Below are 26,666 nucleotides of genomic sequence, written 5' to 3' on the forward strand. Positions count from 1 at the left end.
TAGCATGACTTCCCTGCTTTTATACTCCATCCCCCTAGAAATAAAGGTCAATATTACGTTTGCCTTTCGGATTACCTGCTGCACCTGTATGTTGACTTTTTGTGTTTCATGTACGAGGACACTCAGATCCCTCTGTACCGCAGAATTTTGTAGTATTTCTCCATTCAAATAATATTTTGCTTTTTTATTTTTCCTCCCAAAGTGGATGACTTCACATTTTCCCACATTATATTCCATCTGCTAAATTTTTGCCCATTCGCTTAACCTGTCAATATGCCTTTGCAGACACTTTTGTGTCCTCATCGCAACTTGCTTTTCCACCTATCTTTGTTTCATCAGCAAATTTGGCCACAAGAGACTCTGTTCCTTCATCCAAGTCATTGATATATATTGTAAATAGTTGAGGCCCCAGCACCGATCCCTGCGGCACCCCACTAGTTACAGATTGCCATTTTGAAAATTACCCTTTTATCCCGACTCTTTGTTTTCTGTTAATTAGCCAATCCTCTATCCATGCCAGTATATTACCCCCAACACCATGAGCTCTTATCTTGTGCAGTATTCTTTTATGTAGCACCTTATCAAATGCCTTTTCGAAATCCAAATATACTGAATCCATTGGTTCCCCTTTATCCACCCTGCCCGTTACTTCCTCAAAGAACTCTAATAAATTTGTCGGATGTGATATCCTCTTCATAAAACCATGTTGACTCTCCTTGTTTGTATTATGAGTCTCCAAATGTCCTGCTACTACTTCCTTAATAATGGATTCTAGCATTTTCCCAATGACAGATGTTAGGCTAACTGGTCTATAGTTACCTGCTTTCTGTCTCACTCCCTTCTTGAATAGGGGTGTTACGTTTGCAGTTTTCCAATCCGCTGGGACCTTTCCAGAATCTAGTGAATTCTGGAAAATTACAATCAATGCATCCACTATAACTGTAGCCACTTCCTTTAAGACCCTCGGATGCAAGCCATCAGGTTCCTAATATTGTTGTATGTTCTCTTCCAGGGCCCCTAAGGGGTGAGGACATGGATGAGGGCGATTCATCAGAGGAGCTCCATGCCTCTGAGGGCACATTGTCACATTATAGTGAGCCATGCACCAGCGCAGATACTCACACTTTGGTGGGTCTCATTAGAGAGTTAGTTGGGTTGTCATCTGGTGAGTCACCACACACAAGTGAGCAAGAGCAGACACCGGTGGCAGGGGCAACTGTGGAGAATCCGCATCGGTGGGTGCACTCCTCTCCAAGCTCTGCTCAGCTGGGCACAGATGCTGAACCCCAGGGGCCATCCTTGAAGAGAATAATAGAGGTACAGACGCACCTTTGCGATGTACTGGAAGAAGTGCCACACTCAGTGTCTACATTAACACAGAGGATGAAGGAGTCCACCTCCAGCATTAGTGGACTGGTGGTGCAGGTAAGTGTGGGAATGTCTGCGATGGAGAGAATGACAGCCTCCATTGCGCTTCATGCACGGCTCACAAATGAGTCCATTCAGGCCCTGGCAATGGCCGTGCGGACTCAGGGTGAATAACATTCTGCCACCTTAAACAGGCAGACAGAAACATTAGCACTGGCCTTACAAGGCATCACACATGTCCTTCAAACAGTTGTCCAGCAGAGTGGTAGGAGTGATGTGGCCCTGGCCCAGGAGAAGGATGATAGCGAAAGGGGACATGGAAGTGGGGACTCCAGTCAAAGCGCTCCCACGTCTCACTTGGTGCCCCTCCCACACCACCTCAAACAGGTCCCTGTGGCGCACCTCCGTCTTGCAGAGCTGCAACTCCCAGAACTGCACTCCATGCCTGATGGTGATGTGCCTCCTCCTCAGATGTACTGCTGAATAAATCCACTGCGCACCCCCCCCCCCCACCATCCTGATGGTGTCAGTTTGAGGGGGTCCAAAATGTAAATGTAAATATTTGTAAACACAAGAATTCTGAGTGTGAACAACAAAATCTCAGTCTAAACACAAAGAGCTCCCAGCCAAAGGTTTGTCTGAGAGAACTGATTGCCATGCTGCAAAAACACCTTTTTTTCACATGTCAATTACTAGTTTAAAGATCCAAATGGCTACCGGCTGCTGGCGGCAACTCGCCTCCGTTTCCATGGCGTATTTTAGAGGCCATGGGAGGCACATTCAGGTAGAGTTAAAATCGTTTTGTCTGCCTCAATACACTAAAATTTAGTTCCCTTAACTACGTCAAATATCTTAATTGCCCCTTTAAATGTCATCACGCTGGCTTTAAGTGCCTGCGGGACTTCCGGGTTTCAGAAGCACACACGCACCCAGATGCATCTGGGTCTAAAGTGGAAGACGGCAGGTTGAAGCGGGATTCGTTCCCGCTCCCAACTATTAAAATTTTCACAACCCCCCCCCGCCCCCAAACCACCCATTCTTCAGGGTTAAAATTTACCCCTATATATTTCAGGCTGAAAACTACAATGAGTGTTTATTAAGAGACAGCAATAACACAGAAGCAAAATGGATCAATCAATAGAATGAGTATAGCAATGGATATTTGTTTTCGCACCAGTACTTTACAGTTCTGTAAAGTCCCACTCCCCTACAAGTTTTCTGCAGTTAACTTTCATAAGTTGGACCAGACATCCTCCTCCCAGTTTTCTATTCTCCTTTCCTGAAGGCATCAACTCATACTAGAATACAGGTGCCTGCTGTCCTCTGGTACCTCATAGCATGAGCCAGACAAGTGTCAGTATACCAATCAATCATGGGGACCATCACATGGCCGTTTAATAGTGTTCTCACCCAATTTCTACACACATGCAGTTTACAGGAAGTCACTGGACTACAATCAGTGCAGGAACCATGGCTCTATTTTCTACCTTGTAGTCTGGGGGCAGTGCCATCCTGATTGAAACCACCTCAGTATCTGGAAGAGGGAATTAGTAGCTTCATCTCAAAGTTTGTGGATTACACCTAAATAGTACAGTTGAAGATGGCAACAACCTATGGGGGGGGGGGGGGGGGCGGGGGTGACCATTTGGGAGTTGAGCAATCAACTGGCAGCTGCAGTTTGAGGTAGATAAATTTAAACTCATGCATTAAGCAGAGGGATTATAGGATTAATGGGAAAATATTGACAAAGAAAATAAGAAAAGGGATCTGGAAGTCATAATAGATAAATCCTTCAAGACAAAGTCAACGTCTGACTGCTATGAAGAAAGCAAATGGGATGTTAGGTTGTATAAAAAAAGCAACAGGGTGTATATCAAGAGTTGTTATACTTCCACTATATAGAGCATTGATCAGGCTGCACCTAGATCATTGTTTGCAGTTCTGGAGCTCTCACTACAGGAAGGATAGCAGCTAAGTTGGAGAAAGCACAGACAAGAGCTAGAATTATTAGGGAAGTAGAAAATAAAGCATAAGAATAGACTTAGAACTGGGGCTTTTGTCATTGGAGGGAAGGTGGAGGAGGATATTATGGAAGGCTCAGGGATGTTTTGGATCATTCTGGGTGTTATAAGTTTAGGATCTTAAATATTCTTTCAAGTCTTATATTTAGGGTGTGCCCATACTGACCAATATTTAACTATGCAATAGCATAACTTGGGGTCTAACAATACACACCATTGGGATCTGAACATGTCTTGTTCATGCACCCCACCCGTGCCTCTCCCATTTTAAGGCAGCCCAAGAAAACACTTAGTAAGATGAGATTGGATACAAATTGTTAAAAACTGGTTTATTTCACAGCAAGCAAACATACAGAGCAACAGTTTTGATCGGACTTAGTTCAATCAGTACAATTTAACTTCAAGTAATAATACAAAATAACAAACATTTTATACGGCCCCACATCAGTGGGTCATCTTGCTTGGCTTAAACAAAACAACTTCTTACTCCACTCCTGCACTCTTAACCTTCTGAACCTGCTGAAAACTTGCTCTAACAACTTTCTGTTTAAAAATTCTATTTTTGTTCCCATTTTTCTCTCTGTTCACATTCAGAGGGGAGGTCTGTGCCAGACAACTACTGCCAAATCAAGGACCTCCTTGGGTGTGAGGTGTTTATTGATTACTGAGACAGATTAACAAATTGCTTGTTATCAGTCTTTGAACAATTTGGAAGCTGATCCCTTTAGCATTGTAACTACCTTTTATGTCATTGCTTTCTTTTAAATTTGTGTGAATACACTTTGCTTTAAAAACCCCAACATTTAAATATAACTTTTCCAAATTCTTTCTGTGGAAACATGGTGAAAAAAAATCCCAAAACATGACAGGGATATTTGTTTTGCTGCAGAGTAACAACAAGGAGACATCAGTACAAGCTGAAAAGGAGTAGATTCAAACAAGATGCAAGAAAACATTACTTCAGAATGGGTGTTTTTTTTAGAACAACTTATCAACGGGATGGGTATAGGAGCAAGTAGCAATGGAATAAAAGGGGCAGTGGCAGCATGGATACGAAATTGGCTAAGTGACAGGAAACAGAGAGTAGTGGTGAACGGTTGTTTTCGGATTGGAGGAAGGTATATAGTGGTGTTCCCCAGAGGTCGGTACTAGGACCACTGCTTTTTTTGATATATATTAATGACTTGAACTTGGGTGTACAGGGCACAATTTCAAAATTTGCGGATGACACAAAACTTGTGTCATTAAACAGTGAGGAGGGGATAGTAATAGACTTCAAGAGGACATAGAAAGGCTGATGGAATGGGCAGACACATGGCAGATGAAATTTAACACAGAGAAGTGCGAAGTGATACATTTTGGCAGGAAAAATGAGGAGAGGCAATATAAACTAAATGGTACAATTCTAAAGGGGGCACAGGAACAGAGAGACCTGGGAGTATATGTGCACAAATCGTTGAAGGTGGCAGGACTGGTTGAGAAAGTGGTTAAAAAAGCATATGGGATCCTGGGCTTTATAAATAGAGGCACAGAGTACAAAAGCAAGAAAGTTATTTTGAACTTTTATAAAACACTGGTTCAGCAACAGTTGGGGTATTGTGTCCAATTTTGGGCACTCTAGGAAGGATGTGAAGGTGTTAGAGAGGGTGCAGAAAAAATTTACTAGAATGGTTCCAGGGATAAGGGACTTCAGATACGTGGATAGATTGGAGAAGCTGGGGTTGTTCTCCTTTGAACAGAGAAGGTTAAGAGGAGATTTGATAGAAGTGTTCAAAATCATGAAGGGTTTACATAAAGTAAATAAAGAGAAACTGTTCCCATTGGCGAACGGGTTGAGAACCAGAGGATACAGATTTAAGGTGACTGGCAAAAGAACCAAAGCGACATGAGGAAAACTTTTTTATGCAGCGATTTGTTATGATCTGGAATGCGCTGCCTGAAAGGGTGATGGAAGCAGATTCAAACCTGGCTTTCAAAAAGGAATTCGATAAATACTTGAAGGGAAAAATTTGCAGGGCTATGGGGAAAGAGCCGGGGACTGGGACTAACTGGGTTGCTCTTGCAAAGAGCTAGCATGGGCTCAATGGGCCGGATGGCCTCCTTCTTGCTGTAATCATCCTATGTTTCTATATGTGACAGGATACATGATGGTGGACTGAGAAATGCTTCATATCCCACAAATAGTCTGAATTGATAACTCATGAGCAACAAAGACGCAGGTGAATTATAGTAATCACATGATTGGGAAATAGATCAACTTCCCTGTGGCTTCTCAAGTTTTGTTGGTTGTTCCAGCTTGGATAACAATTAGATTTTAAAAAGCTACATGCAAATGTTAATTTTCAACAAGAAGAAAACGATGTACAAAATGCAGAACACTATTCATTTTACTCACGTGTTTGTTTTCAATTTTACCATTTGTATGAAATATGAAAATTGAAGAAATCAAGAGGGGAAATATAAATAAATGTTCTTATCTATAATTTCTGTGGATTTTGTTTCATTTTTTTGCAATCAATTTTGAAATCAAGTCATTAATTACATTGTTTCCCACTTCTCATTCTTTCTCAGCACCTCAAAACTGTGATACACCACACTGACCCCAGTGTTCCTTTTCATAGGCTTTTAAAATCCACATTTGGCATCACCCTAACCACGACTCAACAAAAATAGGGAGAACAGTGGAGAAAGATGAATAGCATAAAATTTGCAAAATTATTTAGACTGGTTATGCAAATAGGAAGATACATAGCAAATTAAATTTAACACTGATAATATAGAAACAGTAAAAAAAACACATACAAAGTATATAAAGAATTAAATTGACATAGTAAGATTTGGAAAGGCAACTTGAAATAATAGTACATATTTCACTTTAAATGTCCAGACAATGGGGGAAAACAATTGAAACACTTAAAGAATAGGATATATAACCAGAAGTTGTTAGAAATTATGCGAAGATTTTTGCAATACACTGGTCAGTCTACACTAATGGAATGTCATACTGCCATTTTGCATCACTGCAAAGCACTTTCCACTTCACAATGATGCAAAAGTGACAGTGCAACTTTGCTTCCCTGGACCAGAAAGTTGGATTCATAGCCAGGCCCCATTAAAGAGGATAAGGTAGTCTCATACCATTTCAACTAGACACTGCACGAAGTATAACTTCAGTTTTTGTCAATTAAACCTTAAAAAATGCATGGAAAGCCTCTTGGATCTCCTGGACACTTTATAAACTGAAGCAGAACTTATTTAAATTTTCTTAGCGTGTAGACAATCCAGTCCACTCTCAATTTATTTAAATTTTACTAGCCTGAAACATGAGCTCTAAGTGCATGTAAATGCACATCCACAGGGCTCTTCCCAGACCAGAAAACTGGATTCACAGCCAGGCAGTGTACAGAAGTGCTGATAGGTTCAAAATGATCAATTGCAGTCTTGTATCCACATTATAAAGAGAGATGCACTTGCATTATAAAAGCTACCATTACATTTAACTCTGACACTGACTGCAGGACCTTGTTATTCTGCCCAAAATACAGTGCAAACTAATCCCTTTAGACTTATTCCATAGCAGAGCTCCTATCATGGAAACATCCCCTCCTTATTCTCCTCTGACAACATATAATGCTCAGTGTATGTACTTCTTAGGAGTAAGACCTGTCACCCACTTAAGAGAAAGGAGTGTGGGTGACATAGAGGGATAACTGCTGCAACCCCTAATTGCAGGAAGGGCTAATTCAAAATTTACACCAAACATGACTCCGCAAATTCCACCCAATCCGGTCAGATGAATGCTGGTGAAACTATGGCCAAACGGGGACTCTACTGCACACATTCTAGTTATGTTCTCACCTCCAGCCCTTCCAGGAGGGCCTTCAGCTAGAAAGGGTTTTACCATCCTTTCAGACTATTATTACAACTACTTGATCGGCCCTAAGACCCCTACATCAAGAAAGATCATGGCAATACTGAGTAACAATACCAACAAAAAATACTGAATTCAGCAAGATGCCCTCAGTATATATCTGCAAGTGTCATAATACAAGTGTGTAAATTTTACTGAACTCAGTTCTTTTTAATATAGTTATATAAAAGAGCAACAAGACCTAACCCAAGTATAAATGGGATGAACAACATAAGAACCTCCATTATCTGCACTCCAACTATTTGCTTTCCCAATTATCCAGTTTTGTGGGAGAAAGTCTTGTACAAGTCATTGTCTCATTTTACAACCTCATCAGGAAAACCTAAATTATCGAAAGACAAGAAATTAGTAGCAGAGAACATGAAATGAAAAGTAATGAAAAGATAAATTTAGAACAGATATTAACGAAAAAATATTTACTCGGTAACAAATGTTTGGAATAACCTATCAATGTCATAACACGAAAACACAGGTTATTCAAAACACAATTTGATCCAATGATGGAAGAATTAATATACTGGAGGAATGAGATTCAATGGCAGAATGGTCTTTTCACATCTCTAATTTTTCTTGTTTTATAAAATAGCTTACCCACTTGCTGTTGATAGAGGGGCCTGCCTGCACCACGTCATTCATTGTTGCTGTTTAATAACATCATACAAGCATTCTTTGTATGCTGCGTGACCAATTGGGAAATTCACAGGGATACAAATTATTTGACTAGAAACACAATTTTCCACTTCCTTCACCATATACTGACTCTTAAGTAGTCATCTTCAGCTCTTTCTCATCATCAATGTAAAGCCAACATAGTTCTTCCTTTCCTCTCCAGAACAATGTCTTTATATGGTTGGGTGGGGTGGGGGTAGATAGAAACATGAATGAAATTTAAGCTGGTCATTTTTGTAATTACGTTCACTTATCTGCAAATGCAGAGATGCCACACTTAAATTGGGTTCCTAGCAAGGAACTAAATGTTACATCAACCTAAAATTAAAATTAATGTTCTAAAATTAAACAGCCCAGAGAAAAAAAAAAGGGATGGCAGTGAAGAATGGTTGTTACGATAATCTAATTTTCCTGACAGCACGTCATAAAATGCAAAATTGATCTACAGTATGAATTTTGTCATATAAGCTTATGTGTAAAATCCACTTTAATTTCTATTCTTTTGTAACTACAGTATAATCACAATGTACTTTACCAAATTATTGTTTTGTGGAATTTTTGTTTCATGACATTACTCCTACAGAAGCATAGATGGTTACAAAACTGCTTCCTCCAATTATCAAGTATTAACATTAACCCTCTAAGAACAAGAACATCATTTGATTTACAAATACACTCCTTCCTATCACATCAATCTTATTTAAAAGAAACCTGTAAGCTTAAACAGTGTTAAACTTTGTATCACCCATCTTATTGATCCACTCATCGTCTGCTAATATTCTTTACCCAAAGGGCTATGTTTGCAATGCATCTCATTGCACACGATGAAATTTTGTGACACACGCCAGCATTAGCAATGTAACTCGAAGCCAGATTGTAAAGTCTTTCAGCATCAAAGGGGTCAAGATGACCCGGCAGCACATCTTTCACAAGGCCATTGTCCACTAGGCTCATTAGACGTTTGCAAGTTTGGATGTAGTCATTGATGTTGCTATAAGGGAGCCAGTCAATCATGGATCCATTGTGTACTACATCTCCACTAAAGAGAATGCGGTTCTCCCGGTCGTGAAGGCAGATGCTACCTCTGGAGTGACCAGGCATGTGTAGAACAGTGAGCTGACGGTCTCCAAGATTAATAATGTCACCTAATATGAAAAGCATAAAAGTCTCAAATCTCTCTTGGAATTAGCAGGCTTGCCACTTACATTTAATTTATAATGTAAATATTTGAACTCGTCAACAAATGCAAGGGGTAACTGTAATCAGAAGTTATTTCCATTAATAAAAGCATCTCTAATTTTGCTATCTATACACAATTCTTTGCCCAATATCTTTGTGAATTGCCTTACTACTGTTGAAACTGGTGAGCATAATGTAGAATTCTGTTCAGTCTTGAGATTGATCTTGACTGTGCGATTGTGTAAAACGGGTGGTAGTGAATCAGCAGCCCGTTTTACATCTCTCCCGACTCACTATTGCCCATTTTACACCATCGCACAGAGTCAAGATCTACTCCTTGGGCTGCAATACTGCTTTGAATCACAGAATGATGTGGCACAGGAGGCCATTCGGCCCATCATGCCTGTGCCAGCTCTTTGAAAGAGCTATTGAATTAGTCTCACTCCCCTGCTCGTTCCCCATATCCCTGCAATGTTTTTCCCTTCAAGTATTTATTCAAATTCCTTTTGAAAGTTACTATTGAATCTGCTTCCACCATCCTTTCAGGCAGTGCATTCCAGATCACAACCACTTGCAACACTAAAAAGTTTTCCTCGTTGCCTCTGGTCCTTTTGCCAATCACCTTAAATCTGGTGATCAATCCTTCTGCCACTGCATACAGTTGTTCCTTATTTATTCCATCAAAACTCTTCATGATTTTGAATACCTCTATTAAATTTCCCCATAACGTTCGCTGCTCTAAGGAAAACAACCCCAGCTTCTCTGGTCTCTCCACTTAACTGAAGTCCCGCATCCCTGGTACCGTTCTAGTAAATCCACTGCACCCTGTTTAAAGCCTTGATATCCTTCTTAAAGTATGGTGCCCAGAATTGGACACAATACTCCAACTGGGGCCTAACCAGTGATTTATAAAAGTTTAGCATAACTTCCTTGCTTTTGTACTCTATGGGGGTAATTTTAACCCCTAAGAACAGGTGGGCTGGGGGCAGATGGGTAGTTAAAAATAGTTGTTCTCTTCAGCGGGACCACATCTCAGCTCCAACGCATCCACTTCCGGGTTTAACCCAGGCGTGTTAGGATGCGAGCGCAACAGAAACCTGGAAGTCCCCTCCCCACTTAAAGCCAGCGGGCCGATAGCTAAAAGGGTAATGTAGCCACTTAAAACACTTGAGGTACTTAACTTTTTGTGGATTCTGCAACATAAGCAGATTAAACTTCTCCTGAACATGTCTCCCATGGCTTCTGAAACACACCATTGAAACAGAGGCAAGATGCAGCCGAAGTTCATTTTGCCCCCTTAACACATCTCAATAAAAGGTGAGTAATTGCAACTAGGCACTCAGCTCTCTGAAACATTTGGCTGGGTATTCTTTGTGTTTAGACTGAGATTTCTTTGTTGAGACTGAGAATTCTTGTGTTCACACAAATTTACCAGCATTTTGGAGCCCCTCAAAATGACAAGACCAGGATGGGCGGTGCAATGGATTTATTCCACAGTACATCTGAGGAGGAGGCACATCACCATCCAGGGCAGACATGGCATGCAGTTCTGGATTCTGCAGGTGCACAAGACAGAGGTGCGCAACAACGACCTGGAGAAGAGCAGAGGGGACCAATGGAGGGGCGGGCGTCGTAGGAGGCACTACCCACGTGAGAGGGTATACAGGCAGAGACTGAGCTTCCTGCACAAGGTGCAGTGCCTACACAGGCTGAGATTGAGTCGACAGGTGGTCGCAGACATCTGCAGCCTCCTTCAGGAAGCTGCAGATTTCCAACAAACGTTCACCTGAGGAAGGAGGAAGCCTCCGAAAGCTTGTGAATTTAAAATAAAATTGCTGGACTATAACTTGGTGTTGTAAAATTGTTTACAATTGTCAACCCCAGTCCATCACCGGCATCTCCACATCCTTCAGGAAGAGCAGCTTCCAGCTGGACCTGGTGGCAATGTCACAACTGCCCTCAATTTCTTCGCCTCCAGATCCTTCCAGGGTGCCATCGATGACATCTCCAAGGTTTCTCAGTCGCCTGCATGTAAGTGTACATGACAGGTGATGGATGGTTTGTTTGCCAGGTCGTCCAATTATGTGGACTTCCCCCGCGACATTAGCCAGACTGAGAAGGCAGTGGGCTTCAACTCTGACTGGCTTTTCACGGGTACAGGGCACAATTGATTGCACACATGTAGCAATCCGAGGACCTCCACATGAGCCAGGAGTGTTCATGAACTGAAAGGGCTATCACTCCATCAATACACAACTGGTGTGTGACTACCAGAAGAGATTTCTGCAGGTGTGCGCCAAATTCCCTGGCAGCTGTCATGATTCCTTCATTTTGCGCAAGTCCACCATTCCAGACAGGAGATAGACTCAAGGGCGGGCTCCTTGGAGACAAGGGATGCCCCCTGCAGACGTGGCTCATGACACCTATGTGAAACCCCGCAGAGCAGCAGTACAACCAGAGCCACATCACCGCCAGATCTATCACTGGCCAAGCCATAGGCGTGTTGAAGATGTGCTTCAGGTGCGTGGATAGGTCTGGAGGAGCCCTTCAGCAAGGCTGTCCAGCATAATCATCATGTACTGCATCCTGCACAACATAGTGCAGCAGAGAGGGTTACAGGTGGAGGAGGTCGAATCATAGAATACGCTCATCAAACATCCTCTGCTGGCACCAACATTGAAGAAGAGGAAGAGGATGAGGAGGACGAAGATCACGAGGAGGAGGAAATTGAAGATGTGGAACCCATCGCCAGAATAGCCGCGCACGTTGCTGCCCTCATATCTAACAGGTTCTCATGATGAGATGTGCAATGTAATGAATTTGACATACTCAGGCCGCCTAGAACAACCACCGCCAGCTCCACCTCCCTCCCTTTGCAGAAAATTCCTTCAACCACGCATGCACCTAATGGATGTCGTCATATCTTAGCATTCATGATGAAGCAAATGAAAGGGTGATTTCACACACGGGGCGCAATAACAGCCAAGACGTGGTAGTGGTAATAATGATTAAATTTAATGTGGCATAACAAAAAAAATATATAAATGAACCACATGACATTGTCAAATACCCTTGGTGAACTACAATTGCTAACCTTTCGCTTTCTGCCGCTTCTACGTGGTGCATCCCCTGTGGAAGGCTGCTCGGATACCTGTCCTGACTGCTGACTGCTGAGATGCTGTTGGCCTGCGCTCTCTGGGTTTTGGAGCCCTTGAGGGCACCGCCAAAGACTGCTCTACCTGCACCTGTACAGGGGCAGACTCAGCCATCGTGAGAGGAGGCAGCTTTGCAGATATTGGTTTGGGGGGGGTGGGGGGTTGGGAGGGAAACAGGTTAGACGTGGGAGTGCTTTGAGTTGAGTCCCTACTTCCATGTCCCCTTTAGCCATCATCCCTCTCCTGGACCAGCGCAACATCACTTCCATCACTCTGCTGGACAGCAGGTTAGTGAACAGATGTGCTGCCTTGTAACGTCAAAGGTATCTGTCATCCTGTTTAAGGTGGCAGACATGTTGGCATCCAGAGTCTGCACAGCCGTTATCATGGCCTGCATACACTCATTTGAGAGCCATGTTTGAAGCTCAATGGAGGCTGCCACTCTCTCCATTGCAGACATTCTTGCAATTACCTGCGACAACAATCCAATAGCAATGGGGTTGGACTCCTCCATCCTCTCCCTATTGTGGAGAATGTGCATGGCACATTTTCCAGTACCTCGCAAAGGTGCAGCTGTACCTCAATCATTCCCCTTCTCAACGATGGCCCGCGAGGTTCAGCATCTGTTTCCAGTTGAGCAGAGATCAGAGACGAGTGCACCCTCCGACGCAGACTCTCCACAGCTGTCCCTTCCACCAGCGTCTGCTCATGCACATTTGTGAGTGGTGAATCACCAGGTGACAACCCAACTGAAGTAAGCTGTGAGAAGGATTCAAACAGGCCACAAAGGGATATAGTCAGGTTAAGTGATTGGGCATAGAGATATAGCAGATGGAGCATAATGTGGGTAAATGTGAAATCATCCACTTTGGTCAGAAGAATAGAAATGCAGAATATTTTTTAAAAGGTGAGAGACTAAGAAATGTTGGTATTCAGAGGGATTTGGATGTCCTTGTACACAAATCAGATAGTTAACATGCAGGTACAGCAAGCAATTAGTAAAGCAAATGGTGTTAGCCTTTATTGCAAGGGGATTGGTGTATAAGAGTAAGGAAGTCTTGCTGCAATTATATAGGGCTCTTGTGAGACCACATCTGGAGTACTGTGTACAGTTTTGGTCTCCTTATCAAAGGAAAGATATACTTGCCTTAGAGGGGGTGCAATGAAGGTTCACTAGATTGATTCCTGGGATCAGAGGGTTGTCCTACGAGGAGAGATTGAGTAGAATGGGCCTATATTCTCTGGCGTTTAGAATGAGGTGTGATCTCATTAAAACATATAAAATTCTTAGAGGGCTTGACAGGGCAGATGCTGAGAGGCTGTTTCCCCTAGCAGGAGAGACTAGAACTAGGTGTCAGTCTCAGGATAAGGGGTCGGCTATTTAGGACTGAGGTGAGCAAAAATTTCTTCAGAGGATTGTGAATCTTTGGAATTCTCTACCCCAGAGGGCTGTGGATGCTCAGTCGTTGAGTATATTCAAAACTGAAATCAATAGATTTTTCGACACTAAGGAAATCAAGGGATATGGGGATAGGGTGGGAAAGTGGAGTTGAGGTAGAAGATCAGCCATGATCTTAGTGAATGGCGGAGCAGGCTCAAGGGGCCGTATGGAGTACTCCTGCTCCTATTTCTTATGTTCTTATCTGTCTAACAGGATCAACCTAAGTGTGAATATCTGCGCTGGTGCATTGCTCTATGTTCTGTGACAGTGCACCCTCAGAAGTAATGAGCTCCTCTGAGGAATCGATGTCATCCATTTCCCCTGATTGTTCTTGAAGTCGTGAGTGCCTTGGAAGGCAACAGGAAGCTATATGAATTATTCATCTGAAAAGTGACAATCTTTCCAATGACCATACTGAGTTCTGGCACAGTTCACTCATTGACAAAATCAATTCGTCATGTGTATGAAAGACGTTAAAATTCTGTCACCAGCCACCTGCAGGTCCCCATCTCTCCATCTCCGATGACTAGGCATACAACTGTCCCACTTATTTCCATAGCCTCCTCCTCCACATCTGTCAGCTCCACTATATGTGGTGGGACCACTTTCAGTTGTGATCATCTCCCTTGCGTTTTGCACTCTCTTCTCTTACAAGGGGAAAAACTGACCTGTGAGTGACTACAAGTGACGCTTTCACCCTATGAATGCATTACTTTGGGTGAGGCTGACAATTAAACAGATGCATCAAAGGGTGACAATCAGATGCTACATCAAAATGCATCAAGTCTGGGGTGAGTGGCAGTGGTGGGTACGTAAATGGGGAGCTGAGGAAGTACGTAGAAAGTGAAGGATGGTTGATGCTGAAACTTAATTGAGTGTGTGGAGTGATGTGATGGACTAGGCCTGCCAACAAAGAATGGGGGGGGGGGTTGCGCAACACAGGATGTGGGTGAATCAGCAAATGCACTCACTTTTCCTGACCTGGTTAGGTCAATAAAATGCTTCCTGCACTGCAGCAAAGACTTGGGCACCATGCTCCTGCTGTTGACGTATTCTGCCACCTTCAGCCACGCCTTCTTGGTGGCAGAAGCAGGTTTCTTCCTATCACCTGGGTATAACAACTCCCTCCTGCTTCTCACAGCAGTGAGTAATATCTCAAGAGAGGCATCTGAGAACCTGGGCGCTGCCTTTCCTCTATGTCCTTCCATTTCGCTTTTTCCTTTCTCCTTCAAAATCAATTTTTGCATTGGCCCTTTAATAGTGGGCTTTAAATCACGTCATGCGGATGCGCAGTACATCTGCTGTGCAGCTTAGAGACGCGAAACCCAGAAGTAAAATGAAGTGCCTTCAATTGAGGTGCGATCGCACAATCCGACGCGCTCAAATTACTTCTGGGTTCCCCATGTGATTATTTACCGATCCACTGACTTCCCGCCTCCAAGCTAAAATCATGCCCTATGCATCTGTTTATAAAGCCACGGATCCTGTAATCTTTTTTTAAAAAAACAGCCCTCTCAACTTGTCCTGCCACCTTCAAAGATTTGTGTACATACATCCCCAGATCTCTGTGTTCCTGTTATCCCTTTAAAATTGTATCATTTAACTTATATTGCCTCTCCCTATTCTTCCTACCAAAATAAGTGGAGGTTAGAGCAGAAAGCTTCCTTTCTTTATCATGCAAGTCCCTGCAAAGAAGCCTAGTGCTAGGGTATAAAATTCCACAGAACTGGATGTCCCAAAAGTATGTAAATTTCAATCAAAATTGTGGAAAAGTAGGATTGCGATTTACATTTCCCCCCACAGCAGGGAGCATAAAAACGTACAGCACAGAAGGACGTCATCCTGCCATAATGCCTATACCGGCTAGCCAAAAGAGGTATCCACTTAATCCCATTCCTGTGCTCTTTCCCCACATCCTTTTAAATGTTTCTATTTTGAAGATTTATCTACTTCCCTTTTAATAACTATTATGCATTTGGCTTCAAGTGCCCTAATAAGTCTCTGCACAAAAAGAAATCTGCTGACCTATCTCAGTTTTTTTGGTGACGATCTAGTTAACAACTCACTAACCATTAGGAATAACTTTTCTCCACTTACTTTATCAAAGCCTTTCCTAATTTTGAATGTCTCGATTATATCTCAACCTTCCCTACTCTATAATGAAAACAGCCCCAGTTACTGTAGAGTTTCCTCATAACTGAGGAATCAAGCACCATCAAGCCTCAATCTCCTCTGCCAAAATTGCCCTCAACGCCAGGATTATCCTGGAAAGCAAAGATAACCCCTGGCCTCTTTTCTCCGATTCCAACCATCTCTTTACCTCACCCATTCCCCTCCAACAAGTGCAAGGAGCTCATAGACTTCTATTATCATTAAGATTGAGACGATCCATTCAGTTGCCTCTGTTCCTCAACATCACTAAAAAAAATTATCTGGTCATTATCAAATTGCTGCCTGTGGGACCTTGCTGTGTACCAATCTAAGCTGACACTCCAGTGCAGTACTGAAAAAATGCTGCACTGTCGGAGATGCTGCCTTTTGGATGAGAGGTTAAATCGAGGCCCCGTCTGCCCTCTCAAGGTGAACATAAAAGATCCCATGACACTATTTCAAAGAGGAGCGGGGAAGTTCTGGCCAATATTTATCCCTCAATCAATGCTTAAAAACAGATTATCTGGTCATTATCACATTGCTGTTTGTGGGACACTGATGTGCGCAAATTGGCTGCCACATTTCCGACATTACAATAGTGACTACACTTCAGGAATATTTAATTGACTGCAAAGCTCTTTAGGGCATCCTGAGGTCGTAAAAGGCACTATATAAGTGCAAGTCTTTCTTTGTTTCCTTTCTTTCTCCTTCCCCCCTTTCCCTTTATCCACCAATCCATAGATTTTCTCCACCCAACCCTGAACCCGAGTCTTTATCTCGTTACCTCTTGTCTCCGTTCATGCCCTCTCCAAGCACACCTTGTCAATGAGACCCATCTCCTGCTCCCTTGACCCCATCCCCACTAAACTCTGACCACCAAACTTCCTTTCCTGGCTCCTGTACTAGCAGACATTGTAAATGGTTCCCCCTCCTTTTCAAAACCATCATCATCACCCTCTTCCTCAAAACAAACCACCTTCGACTCCTCTACCCTTGGAAACAACAGCTTTCCTCTCCAAAGATTGTGAACATGTTGTCGTCTCCCAAATCCGTGCCCATCTTATCCACAATTCCATGTTTGAATCTCTCTAATCAGGTTTATGCCCTGCTGCAGCATTCTCGACGGTCCTAACCAAAGTCACAAATGACATCCTCCGTGACCATGGTGCATTATCCCTCCTTGACCTCTCAGCAGCTTTTGACATGACCAACCACAACATCCTCCTCCCAATTCTTTTCCTTCAGCTCAATGAGATTGCTCTTGCTTGGTTCCACTCTTACCTATCCAACCACAGCCAGAGCATCTACATCAATGCTTCTCTTCCCACCCCCACACCATTACCTCCAAAGTCCCCCAAGGGTCTGTCTTCAGCCCCCTCCTCTTCCACATGTACATGCTTCCCCTTGGCGACATCATCCATAGGCATGGGTTCAGCTTCTGCATGTATGCGGACGACATCCCGCTCCACCTCTCTCTCTCTCTCGACCCCTTTGCCCGTATTATCAGACTGCTTGTCCAATATCCAGTCTTGGAAGAGCCGCAATTACCTCCATTTAAACAATGAGAAGTCTAAAACCATCATCTCCAGCCCCAGCCACAAACTCCATACCTATGCCACCAAATCCATTTTCCTCCCCGGCCATTCTCAGGCTGAAGCAGATTGTTTGCATCTTGGCCTCCGATTTGACTAACAGTTGAGCTTCTGACCCCATTATCGACCACAAAGAACACCTACTTCCACTTCTATAAATGGCCACCTCTGCCCCTGCCGATCTGCCGATGAAAGCTTCGTTCACGCCTCTGTCACCTCCAGACTCAGTTATTTAAATGCCCTCCTGGTCAGTCTCCCATCCTCCACAAATTTCAACTCATACAAAACTCTACTGCCCATTCCCAATTCCACACCACGTCCTGCTCAACCATCACTCCTGTCCTTGCTGGCTTACACCGGCTCTCTGTCCCCAATACCTCCAATTTAAAATTCTCATCCTGGTATTTAAATGCCTTCATGGCCTCGCCCTCCCTATCTCTGTAACTTCCTCCAGCTCTACAATTCTCCCCTCCGTTCCTCTGACCCTGGCCTTTTGTAAATTGCCCACTTTGCCCCACCATTGGCCATCAGCCGTCTGTATCCCACACCCTAAAATTCTCACGCTAAATCCCTCCACCTCCCTTTTTTCCTTTGACCTTCATTAAAATTCACCTCCTTGACCAAGCTTATGGTCACCCCTCTTAATATCTCCTCCTTTGGTTGGCGTTCATTGTTTGTCTGATTATGCTTCTGTGAAGTGCCTTGGGACATTTTTCTATGTTAATAGCACTATATAAATGCAACTTGTTCTTGTTGTGTTCCTCCCCCCTCCTCCAAAGTAATATATATCTACATATTGCTCTTCAGAGTGTAATTACCCCAGCTGTAACTGAGGTAAGAAAGAAACATACTCCCAATGGTGCTTTGCAACCAACTAATGAAAGAGCTACCCCAGATAACTGACCCTCTGGTTTTACCTCTTTTTCTGTGATAAGCTGTCTTTCCTTTGATCACCCCTGATGGTATGGCTAAGAGAGAATCACCTACCCATTCCTTACTTGTAGATGGGAGGACAGATGTCAGTAGCCTATGCTGAGAGTACACATTCCTGAAACTGACCACCACTGAAAAGAAAGGTTTACCTCCAAATATCTTGAAAAGGGTGGGGAATAGAATCAAAGAACACCTGCCACTAAATTCCCTTGCATGAAACACATTCCAGCATTAAAGAACATGGCCATTGGTTCAAGTTTTTCTCCCCTCACAACTTGCATTTATATAATGATCTGGAATGCACTGCCTGAAAGGGTGGTGGAAGTAGATTCAATAGTAACTTTCAAAAGGGAATTGGATAGATACTTGAAGAGAAAAAATTTACAGGGTTATGGGGAAAGAGCAGGGGAATGGGACTAATTGGATAGCCCTTTCAAAAGAGCTGGCACAGGCACGGTGGGCCTCCCCGTGCACTGTACCAACTATGATACCTTTAACGTAGTAAAACATTCCCAATGTGCTTCATTGGAGCGTTATCAGACAAGATTTACCTAAGGAACCCAGTCACACAACGGTATTATTCCACAGTCACCAACAGTATCCCCAAGTGGTCATTCATGTGTGCGCTTTGGACAGAACATGCCATTTTATCACAGACATCACTACATCTGAATCCGACCCTGTCCTTACCCAGTACCAACATGCACACACTTTCCAGCAGTCACTGGGCAGCAATGAGGAGCAAACACTCTGGGTTGTTTTTTTTTTAAACTCCTTACACCATGAACACTGTGGTCAATTGTAGACTGAAATCCACCATTTCAGGACGAACTGGGGATAACAATCTGGAATCTCCCTAGTCTATATTACGGCTCAGTATGACAAATCAGGTTATCACCCACGGAGTAGCAGCAGGACAAGGGAGTCTGGCCACGGTTCCTGTTCAGTTAAATACATAAATTCAAGTCGTCGCTATGCTATCACGATCAGTGATGGGCACACAGTTGTAATGGTCAAACATTTACCATCGTCTAGTATCCGGGCAGGTTGCAAAGCGTTCACTCTGTAATTGTCTGCTTTCCAGCCCGGCCGAGGGGACCTTATAACCTCACGCTGAGACAGCCAAGTCGCTGCTTCAAAGTTGTCTCCCTGCACGAACGCGCCAGCCTCGGCCCTATGCACGGCCACTCTTTCGAAGTGGCGCAATCCGCCCGAGTGATTGAAGTGGATGTGAGTGGCGACCGCCAGAACCGGCTTATTGCCGATGAGGCCGGTGATGCGCAGGTAGCTCGGGAGGCTCCTCAGGCCGAGGCCGGCGTCGATCACCAGGTCTCGCAGCGAGCCCTGCAACAGCCAAATGTTGGCGCGGTGCCCTGACTCGAAGAAGCGCTCGCGGATCAGGAATAACCCGTCCGCCACCTCCTGCCGCCAGAACCAGTCCCAATAATAATCGAGCTCCAAACGCGCCCCCGAACCCAATGTTCCTGATCCCGATCCCAAACCCGACCCCGACCCCGACCACATCCTCCGCCTTCCACAGAACAACCACCGCTGCTGACTGACAGCCTGCTCAACCAATTGGCACTGTCCGCCTTTACCCGCCTGCAATGGGCGCATCCAATCACAGCCGTAAGGGGGCGGGCTCTCTCCCAAACACGTGACGCTGAGAGCGGCATTGTGTGTTTTTTTAGGATTGGGCAGGGGAGTGAAGTTGTTGTTGTTCTCTGTTCTTTTTTTCTTCTTCACTTTGCTCTAGTATGGATGTGTAAGCAGGTTGACTTTTTTTTGTGTGTTTTAGGCCCCCCTTTTATAAGTGAGGTTTATCTCGTTTTTTTGTGTGGATTAGGCCCCCCTTTTATAAGGTCGGGGAGGGAGGGGGGTGTTGGGGTGTGTTTTATGCGCAGCAAATCAAAACACAACAAAATATGTGTCAAATAATCATTTTATTATAACGATCCAGGATGCACTCCAGTCCCTGCGGTGCCCACCGGTGGCGGAAAGCCTCAAGTGTACCAGCAGACACCCCGTGCTCCCTCTCCAGGGCCACCCTGGCGCGGAGAATGCCGTGGAAGAGAGGCAGACAGTCGGATCGACCGTCCCCACGGACTGCGTCTAACCTGGACCTGTGGATAGCCACCTTGGACAGGCCCAAGAGGACGTTCCCCGACTTGCCCGCCCCCTCCTCACCGGGTGGCCAAAGATCAGTAGCGTGGGACTGAAGTGCAGCCAGGACTTGAGGAGCAGCCGCCCTAAATAGTGGAACAGGGACCATAGCCTCCCACACCCTGTGACTAAATGAAACTCAGACTCATTCAAGCCACAGAAATTGCAGGCGGCCTGGGAGTCCGTGAAATGGCTTAAACGCCTGATCGTGGGGACTGCTCCGTGCAACACTCTCCACCCCAGATCCCCAATGGCATTGTTGTGTTGTTGAGCAGGATTGTCGTTCCTCAGGGCAGGTTGGAATATTGTCAATTCGTTTCCAGTTAATTTGTAACAAATAAATTACTAGGGTTTGGAATTTTTTTTGAAAATGGAAATGCGTAACAGATCAGTGAACATATGTAAGAAACATTCGAATTGGGTGGCAAAATTTTAGAGAGAAAGTATATAATTATAGAATCAGCACAGAAGAATACAGACAAAAGAGCTGAATTCCAGAGGTGAGGTGAGAGTGACTGCCCTTGACATCAAGGCAGCCTTTGACCAAGTGTGGCACCAAGGAGCCCGAGTAAAATTGAAATCAATGGGAATCAGGGGGAAAACTCTCCAGTGGCTGGAGTCATACCTAGCACAAAGGAAGATGGTAGTGGTTGTTGGAGGCCAATCATCTCAGCCCCAGGACATTGCTGCAGGAGTTCCTCAAGGCAGTGTTCTAGGCCCAACCATCTTCAGCTGCTTCATCAATGACCTTCCCTCCATCATAAGGTCAGAAATGGGGATGTTCGCTGATGACTGCACAGTGTTCAGTTCCATTCGCAACCCCTCAAATAATGAAGCAGTCCGAGCCCGCATGCAGCAAGACCTGGACAACATCCAGGCTTGGGCTCATAAGTGGCAAGTAACATTTGCGCCAGACAAGTGCCAGGCAATGACCATCTCCAACAAGAGAGAGTCTAACCACCTCCCCTTGACATTCAACGGCATTACCATCGCCGAATCCCCCACCATCAACATCCTGGGGGTCACCATTAACCAGAAACTCAACTGGACCAGCCATATAAATGTCGTGGCAACAAGAGCAGGTCAGAGTCTGGGTATTCTGCAGTGAGTGGCTCACCCCCTAACTCCTCAAAGCCTTTCCACTATCTACAAGGCACAAGTCAGGAGTGTGATGGAATACTTTCCACCTGACTCGGTGGGTGCAGCTCCAACAACACTCAAGAAACTCAACACAAACCAGGATAAAGCAGTCTGCTTGATTGACAGCCCATCCACCTCACCTGAAATATCCACTCCCTCGACCACCGGCACACTGTGGCTGCAGTGTGTACTTTGTACAGGATGCACTGCAGCAACTCACCAAGGCCGTTTCTACAGCACTTCCCAAACCTGTGACCTTTATCACCTAGAAGGACAAGGGTAGCAGGCACATGGGAACACCATCGTGTCCAAGTTCCCCTTCAAGTCACACATCATCCTGGCTTGGACACATATCACCGCCGTTCCTTCATCATCACTCGGTCAAATCCTGGTACTCCCTACCTAACAGCACTGTAGGAGAACCTTCACCACACAGACTGTAGCAGTTCTAGACGAAGGCCCACCATCACTTTCTCAAGGGCAACTAGGGATGGGCAATAAATATTGTCTTGCTAGCGACGACCATATCCCAAGAATGAATATGAGAAAAAATTACCTGCACCCTCTCCAAAGCCTTGACATCCTTCCTAAAATCTGGTGCCCAGAATTGGACACAATACTCCAACTGAAGCCTAACCAGTGTTTTATAAAGGTTTAGCATAACTTCCTTGCTTTTGTACTCTACGTCTCTATTTATAAAGCCAACGATCCTATATAATTTTTTAACAGCCTTATCAACTTGTCCTGCCATCTTCTAGGATTTATGTATGTGCACCCCCATGTCTCCCTGGGGGTGCACATACAAATTTCATCTGCCATGTGTCTGCACATTTCACCAGTCTGTTTATGTCCCCCTGAAGTCTGCTACTATCCTCCTCACTGTATACTACGTTTCCAAGTTTTGTGTCATCTGCAAACTTTGAAATTATGCCTCCTATTCTCAAGTCCAGGTTATTAATATATACCAAAAGAGTTGTGGTCTTAATACCGACCCCCAGGGGACACCACTGTATACTTCCCTCCAACAAGATAGGAAGATTAGATACAGAGAAACATTTTGAGATTCTTCGATATGTTCAGATTTTTAAATATGTATGTATTTTAAATGCAGTCTTACAAATTCTAATAAGCCTACTGGCTAATATAATTTTACTTGCATTGTCCCTGACATTTTCAAAAGTTAATAAATAGAATATTTAAATGTTGTCAAAATATTTAGCACATCCTGTGAACAACATGAAATTTTAATTTTGAAACACAAGGATAGTTTCAAGGTTGTGGGTAGATGTAACTTGGAAATATGGAGGTGCTGGTAAAAATGAGGGGAATATTACCTGATTTCATGTTGTGCTCTGCCGCGCCGGAACTGCACTGGACACCATATCAGCTTGGGCGACTTTTAGTCGTCAAGGGTACCCACCTGAAACAGGGGTTGTGTTCTTTAAGTATGTAAATTGGGGTCCTATGCTGGTTGTAAGAACTCAAAAGTGAAATTCAGGTACGAATGGGTGGAGTTTGCATCATGCATCCTTAAAGGGACTACTGGAAGCCACTCAAAAAAGGCCCATGAAATTTTCAGTTTTTATTTTTGTGGGCCCAGCAGAACGTTTGAGGCCCCCCCATCCAAAGCTAAATTCAGCTCGAGCCTCAAGCTGGCACGGACTGACGCATGGAGTCATTGCTCTGCCGACTTTGGGCCCATTTTGATACTAAGGTCCTGAAACTGCGGGGGCCAGAGTGGGTGGATAGGAGGCACATCACCTGCTGGGGGGGCGGAGGGGGGAAGGAAATTGGGGTGGAACCTAGTTTTGCTGGGATTCCACCCCAATATCCAGAACTGCAAATTCCAGTCGAGTAGTGTGTGAGCGACTTTACTGTTCAACCCCTCTTCCATTTCCAGGGAGAATTTTGCCCATTACGCCTCTATAAGGCCCAAAAGAACTCTCACCAGCTGAGGGCTGGCATAACCTCCACTGTGGGTTTAGTAAAGGACCCACAAGTGCCCAAGAAAAAGCTAATTGCCGTATCACATGCACTGCAGAGGGGGCTTGTCTGATGCGCCCGTAGAGGTACAGGCCACCCGCCCTGATTATGGAAACGGCCCTGTTTCTGTAATTTGAGAATGGATCTATATTGGTGGCCACGGGCAGCCAGACGTCCTGCTCCGTGTCGCTTCCAGCAGCGGAATTTTGGACCTGGTGCACAATCTTCATACAAAAGTATTTTGAAAACCATTTGAGGGAAGGAAGAACTAGAAGGGTATAAGAACATAAGAACATAAGAAATAGGAGCAGGAGTAGGCCAATCGGCCCCTCGAGCCTGCTCCGCCATTCAATAAGATCATGGCTGATCTGATCCTAACCTCAAATTTAAATTCATGTCCAATTTCCTGCCCGCTCCCCGTAACCCCTAATTCCCTTTACTTCTAGGAAACTGTCTATTTCTGTTTTAAATTTATTTAATGATGTAGCTTCCACAGCTTCCTGGGGCAGCAAATTCCACAGACCTACCACCCTCTGAGTGAAGAAGTTTCTCCTCATCTCAGTTTTGAAAGAGCAGCCCCTTATTCTAAGATTATGCCCCCTCGTTCTAGTTTCACCCATCCTTGGGAACATCCTCACCGCATCCACCCGATCAAGCCCCTTCACAATCTTATATGTTTCAATAAGATCGCCTCTCATTCTTCTGAACTCCAATGAGTAGAGTCCCAATCTACTCAACCTCTCCTCATACGTCCGCCCCCTCATCCCCGGGATTAACCGAGTGAACCTTCTTTGTACTGCCTCGAGAGCAAGTATGTCTTTTCTTAAGTATGGACACCAAAACTGTATGCAGTATTCCAGGTGCGGTCCCACCAATACCTTATATAACTGCAGCAATACCTCCCTGTTTTTATATTCTATCCCCCTAGCAATAAAAGCCAACATTCCGTTGGCCTTCTTGATCACCTGCTGCACCTGCATACTAACTTTTTGACTTTCTTGCACTAGGACCCCCAGATCCCTTTGTACTGCAGTACTTTCCAGTTTCTCGCCATTAAGATAATAACTTGCTCTCTGATTTTTCCTGCCAAAGTGCATAACCTCACATTTTCCAATATTGTATTGCATCTGCCAAATCTCTGCCCACTCACCCAGCCTGTCTATATCCCCTTGTAGGTTTTTTATGTCCTCCTCACTCTCTACTTTCCCTCCCATCTTTGTATCATCTGCAAACTTTGATACGTTACACTCAGTCCCCTCCTCCAAATCGTTAATATAGATTGTAAAGAGTTGGGGACCCAGCACCGACCCCTGCGGAACACCACTGGCCACTGGTTGCCAGTCCGGGAATGAACCATTTATCCCAACTCTCTGCTTCCTGTTAGATAACCAATCCTCCACCCATGCCAGAATATTACCCCCAATCCAGTGATTCTTTATCTTGAGCAATAATCTTTTATGTGGCACCTTGTCGAATGCCTTCTGGAAGTCTAAATACACTACGTCCACTGGTTCCCCTTTATCCACCCTGTACGTTATGTCCTCAAAGAACTCAAGCAAATTTGTCAGACATGACTTCCCCACGTCATTTTACGTCATTTTTTGCCATAATGGCGTTGCACTTGTGATACAGTGATACATCTTGACACAATTTAAGTCATCATAATAGATGTTTGCAAACAACTGGGAAAAGATTTGCCAATCATGAAGGTGGTGGCTCTTTATTGTTTGAGATTACTTGTGATACAGAACTGTGTTTCTATACGAACATAGTGACAAAGATACAATAATAAACAGAAATAAATTTCACTATTGATTCATACTTACAGATGTACGGGCATGAAAAAGAAGCTGTTTAGTTGTATATTCTTGAACACTGGATCTAATCTCTGACAAAGAAGCAAATACGAACGAACAAACAAATTTGCATTTCTGTAGCGCCTTTCACGACATCAGGACGACCCAAAGTGCTTCGCAGCCCATGAAGTTTATTTTTTGAAGTGTAGTCATTGTTGTAATGTAGGAAACATGGCAGCCAATTTGCGCACAGCAAGATCCCACAAACAGCCAATGAGATAAATGACCAAATAATCTACTGTCTCCCTGCTCTTCTTCCAATAGTGGCCGTGGGAGCTTTTACTTCCACCTGAGAGGGCACACCAAGCCTCGGTTTAGCGTCTCATCCGAAGGACGGCACCTCTGACAATGCAACACTCCCTCAGTACTAGCACTGGGGGAGTGTCGGGCCTGGATTATGAGGCTCGAGTCTCTGGACCGGGGGCTCAAACCCATGACTTCCTGACTCAGAGACGAGAATGAGACCCACTGAGCCACGGCTGACACCTATGAGGGGGAGGGGGTCCTAAATAAAATGATATTTTAAAAAGTATTTCAATAAAGTTTTGTTTCATTGCTCTTGGGTGGTGTAAGAGAGAAACTTCGAAGTTTTATTTTCTAGAAAGTTTTACTGTATATAATCACCACCCCCAACCCGGAGTTTAAAAATATCGGGAAGAGCCTATAATGTGCAAACATCTCACGTTTATTGATCACAAACGAGTGTGCTTTACTTGTTTCAGTTTGTCCTCCAAAACAGCCCCTTTTCACATTGTACCGAGTAGTATTCAGTTGGCTGATCATTTGCTGAATGTGTCAGCTCTTTTCATCCATCCATGATCATGGCTACTCAACTTATGGTTGCCATCCACATTTGGTGGTGCCCTGTAAGAATCAATCACTGTAATTTAGTTCACACGGTAATAGAAAGTGGAAGCTAAGAAAACACACCTTAAAACACAAGTGTCACCATCAGGATATATAAATATATGACATGTTACTATTGTTAGGACTCTTCAGCCTTGATTTCCAAAATAGGATCATTGGAAGCAATGTTAACAAGGAACGTATTGTCAGTTAGAATTTGAAGTGCTATTGTACTAAT

The 26,666-nt window shown here is 44.1% G+C and overlaps 2 protein-coding genes across 2 annotated transcripts in view; both read right to left on the reverse strand.

The window, feature by feature from the left end:
• Positions 1-8,571: 8,571 nt before the first annotated feature.
• On the reverse strand, positions 8,572-19,964 carry mblac2 (metallo-beta-lactamase domain containing 2). The gene is made up of 2 exons (XM_067982307.1): positions 19,466-19,964; positions 8,572-9,134 (listed from the first exon to the last, which is right to left on the reverse strand). The coding sequence occupies exons 1-2, from the start codon at positions 19,962-19,964 to the stop codon at positions 8,752-8,754; spliced, it is 882 nt and encodes a 293-aa protein (XP_067838408.1). The 3' UTR covers positions 8,572-8,751.
• A 6,397-nt stretch (positions 19,965-26,361) lies between these two features.
• Positions 26,362-26,666, reverse strand: part of LOC137320626 (ATP-dependent Clp protease ATP-binding subunit clpX-like, mitochondrial) — a 43,633-nt gene continuing 43,328 nt past the window's right edge. The window contains exon 13 of the mRNA XM_067982309.1: positions 26,362-26,446. Coding sequence (XP_067838410.1) covers positions 26,362-26,446 — 85 coding nt within the window. The remainder of the gene's footprint in view (positions 26,447-26,666) is intronic.

Source organism: Heptranchias perlo, chromosome 4, assembly GCF_035084215.1.
Source record: "Heptranchias perlo isolate sHepPer1 chromosome 4, sHepPer1.hap1, whole genome shotgun sequence".
NCBI lineage: Eukaryota > Metazoa > Chordata > Chondrichthyes > Hexanchiformes > Hexanchidae > Heptranchias > Heptranchias perlo.

What these genes read in the sequence shown, in the direction of transcription:
- mblac2 (XM_067982307.1), bottom strand. Translation starts at nt 19,964, where the DNA reads ATGTGGTCGGGGTCGGGGTCGGGTTTGGGATCGGGATCAGGAACATTG. An exon ending in TGCCCGGATACTAGACGATG is followed by an intron (nt 9,135 to 19,465) that starts GTAAATGTTTGA and finishes TTTTCATATTAG; the next exon opens with GTGACATTATTAATCTTGGA.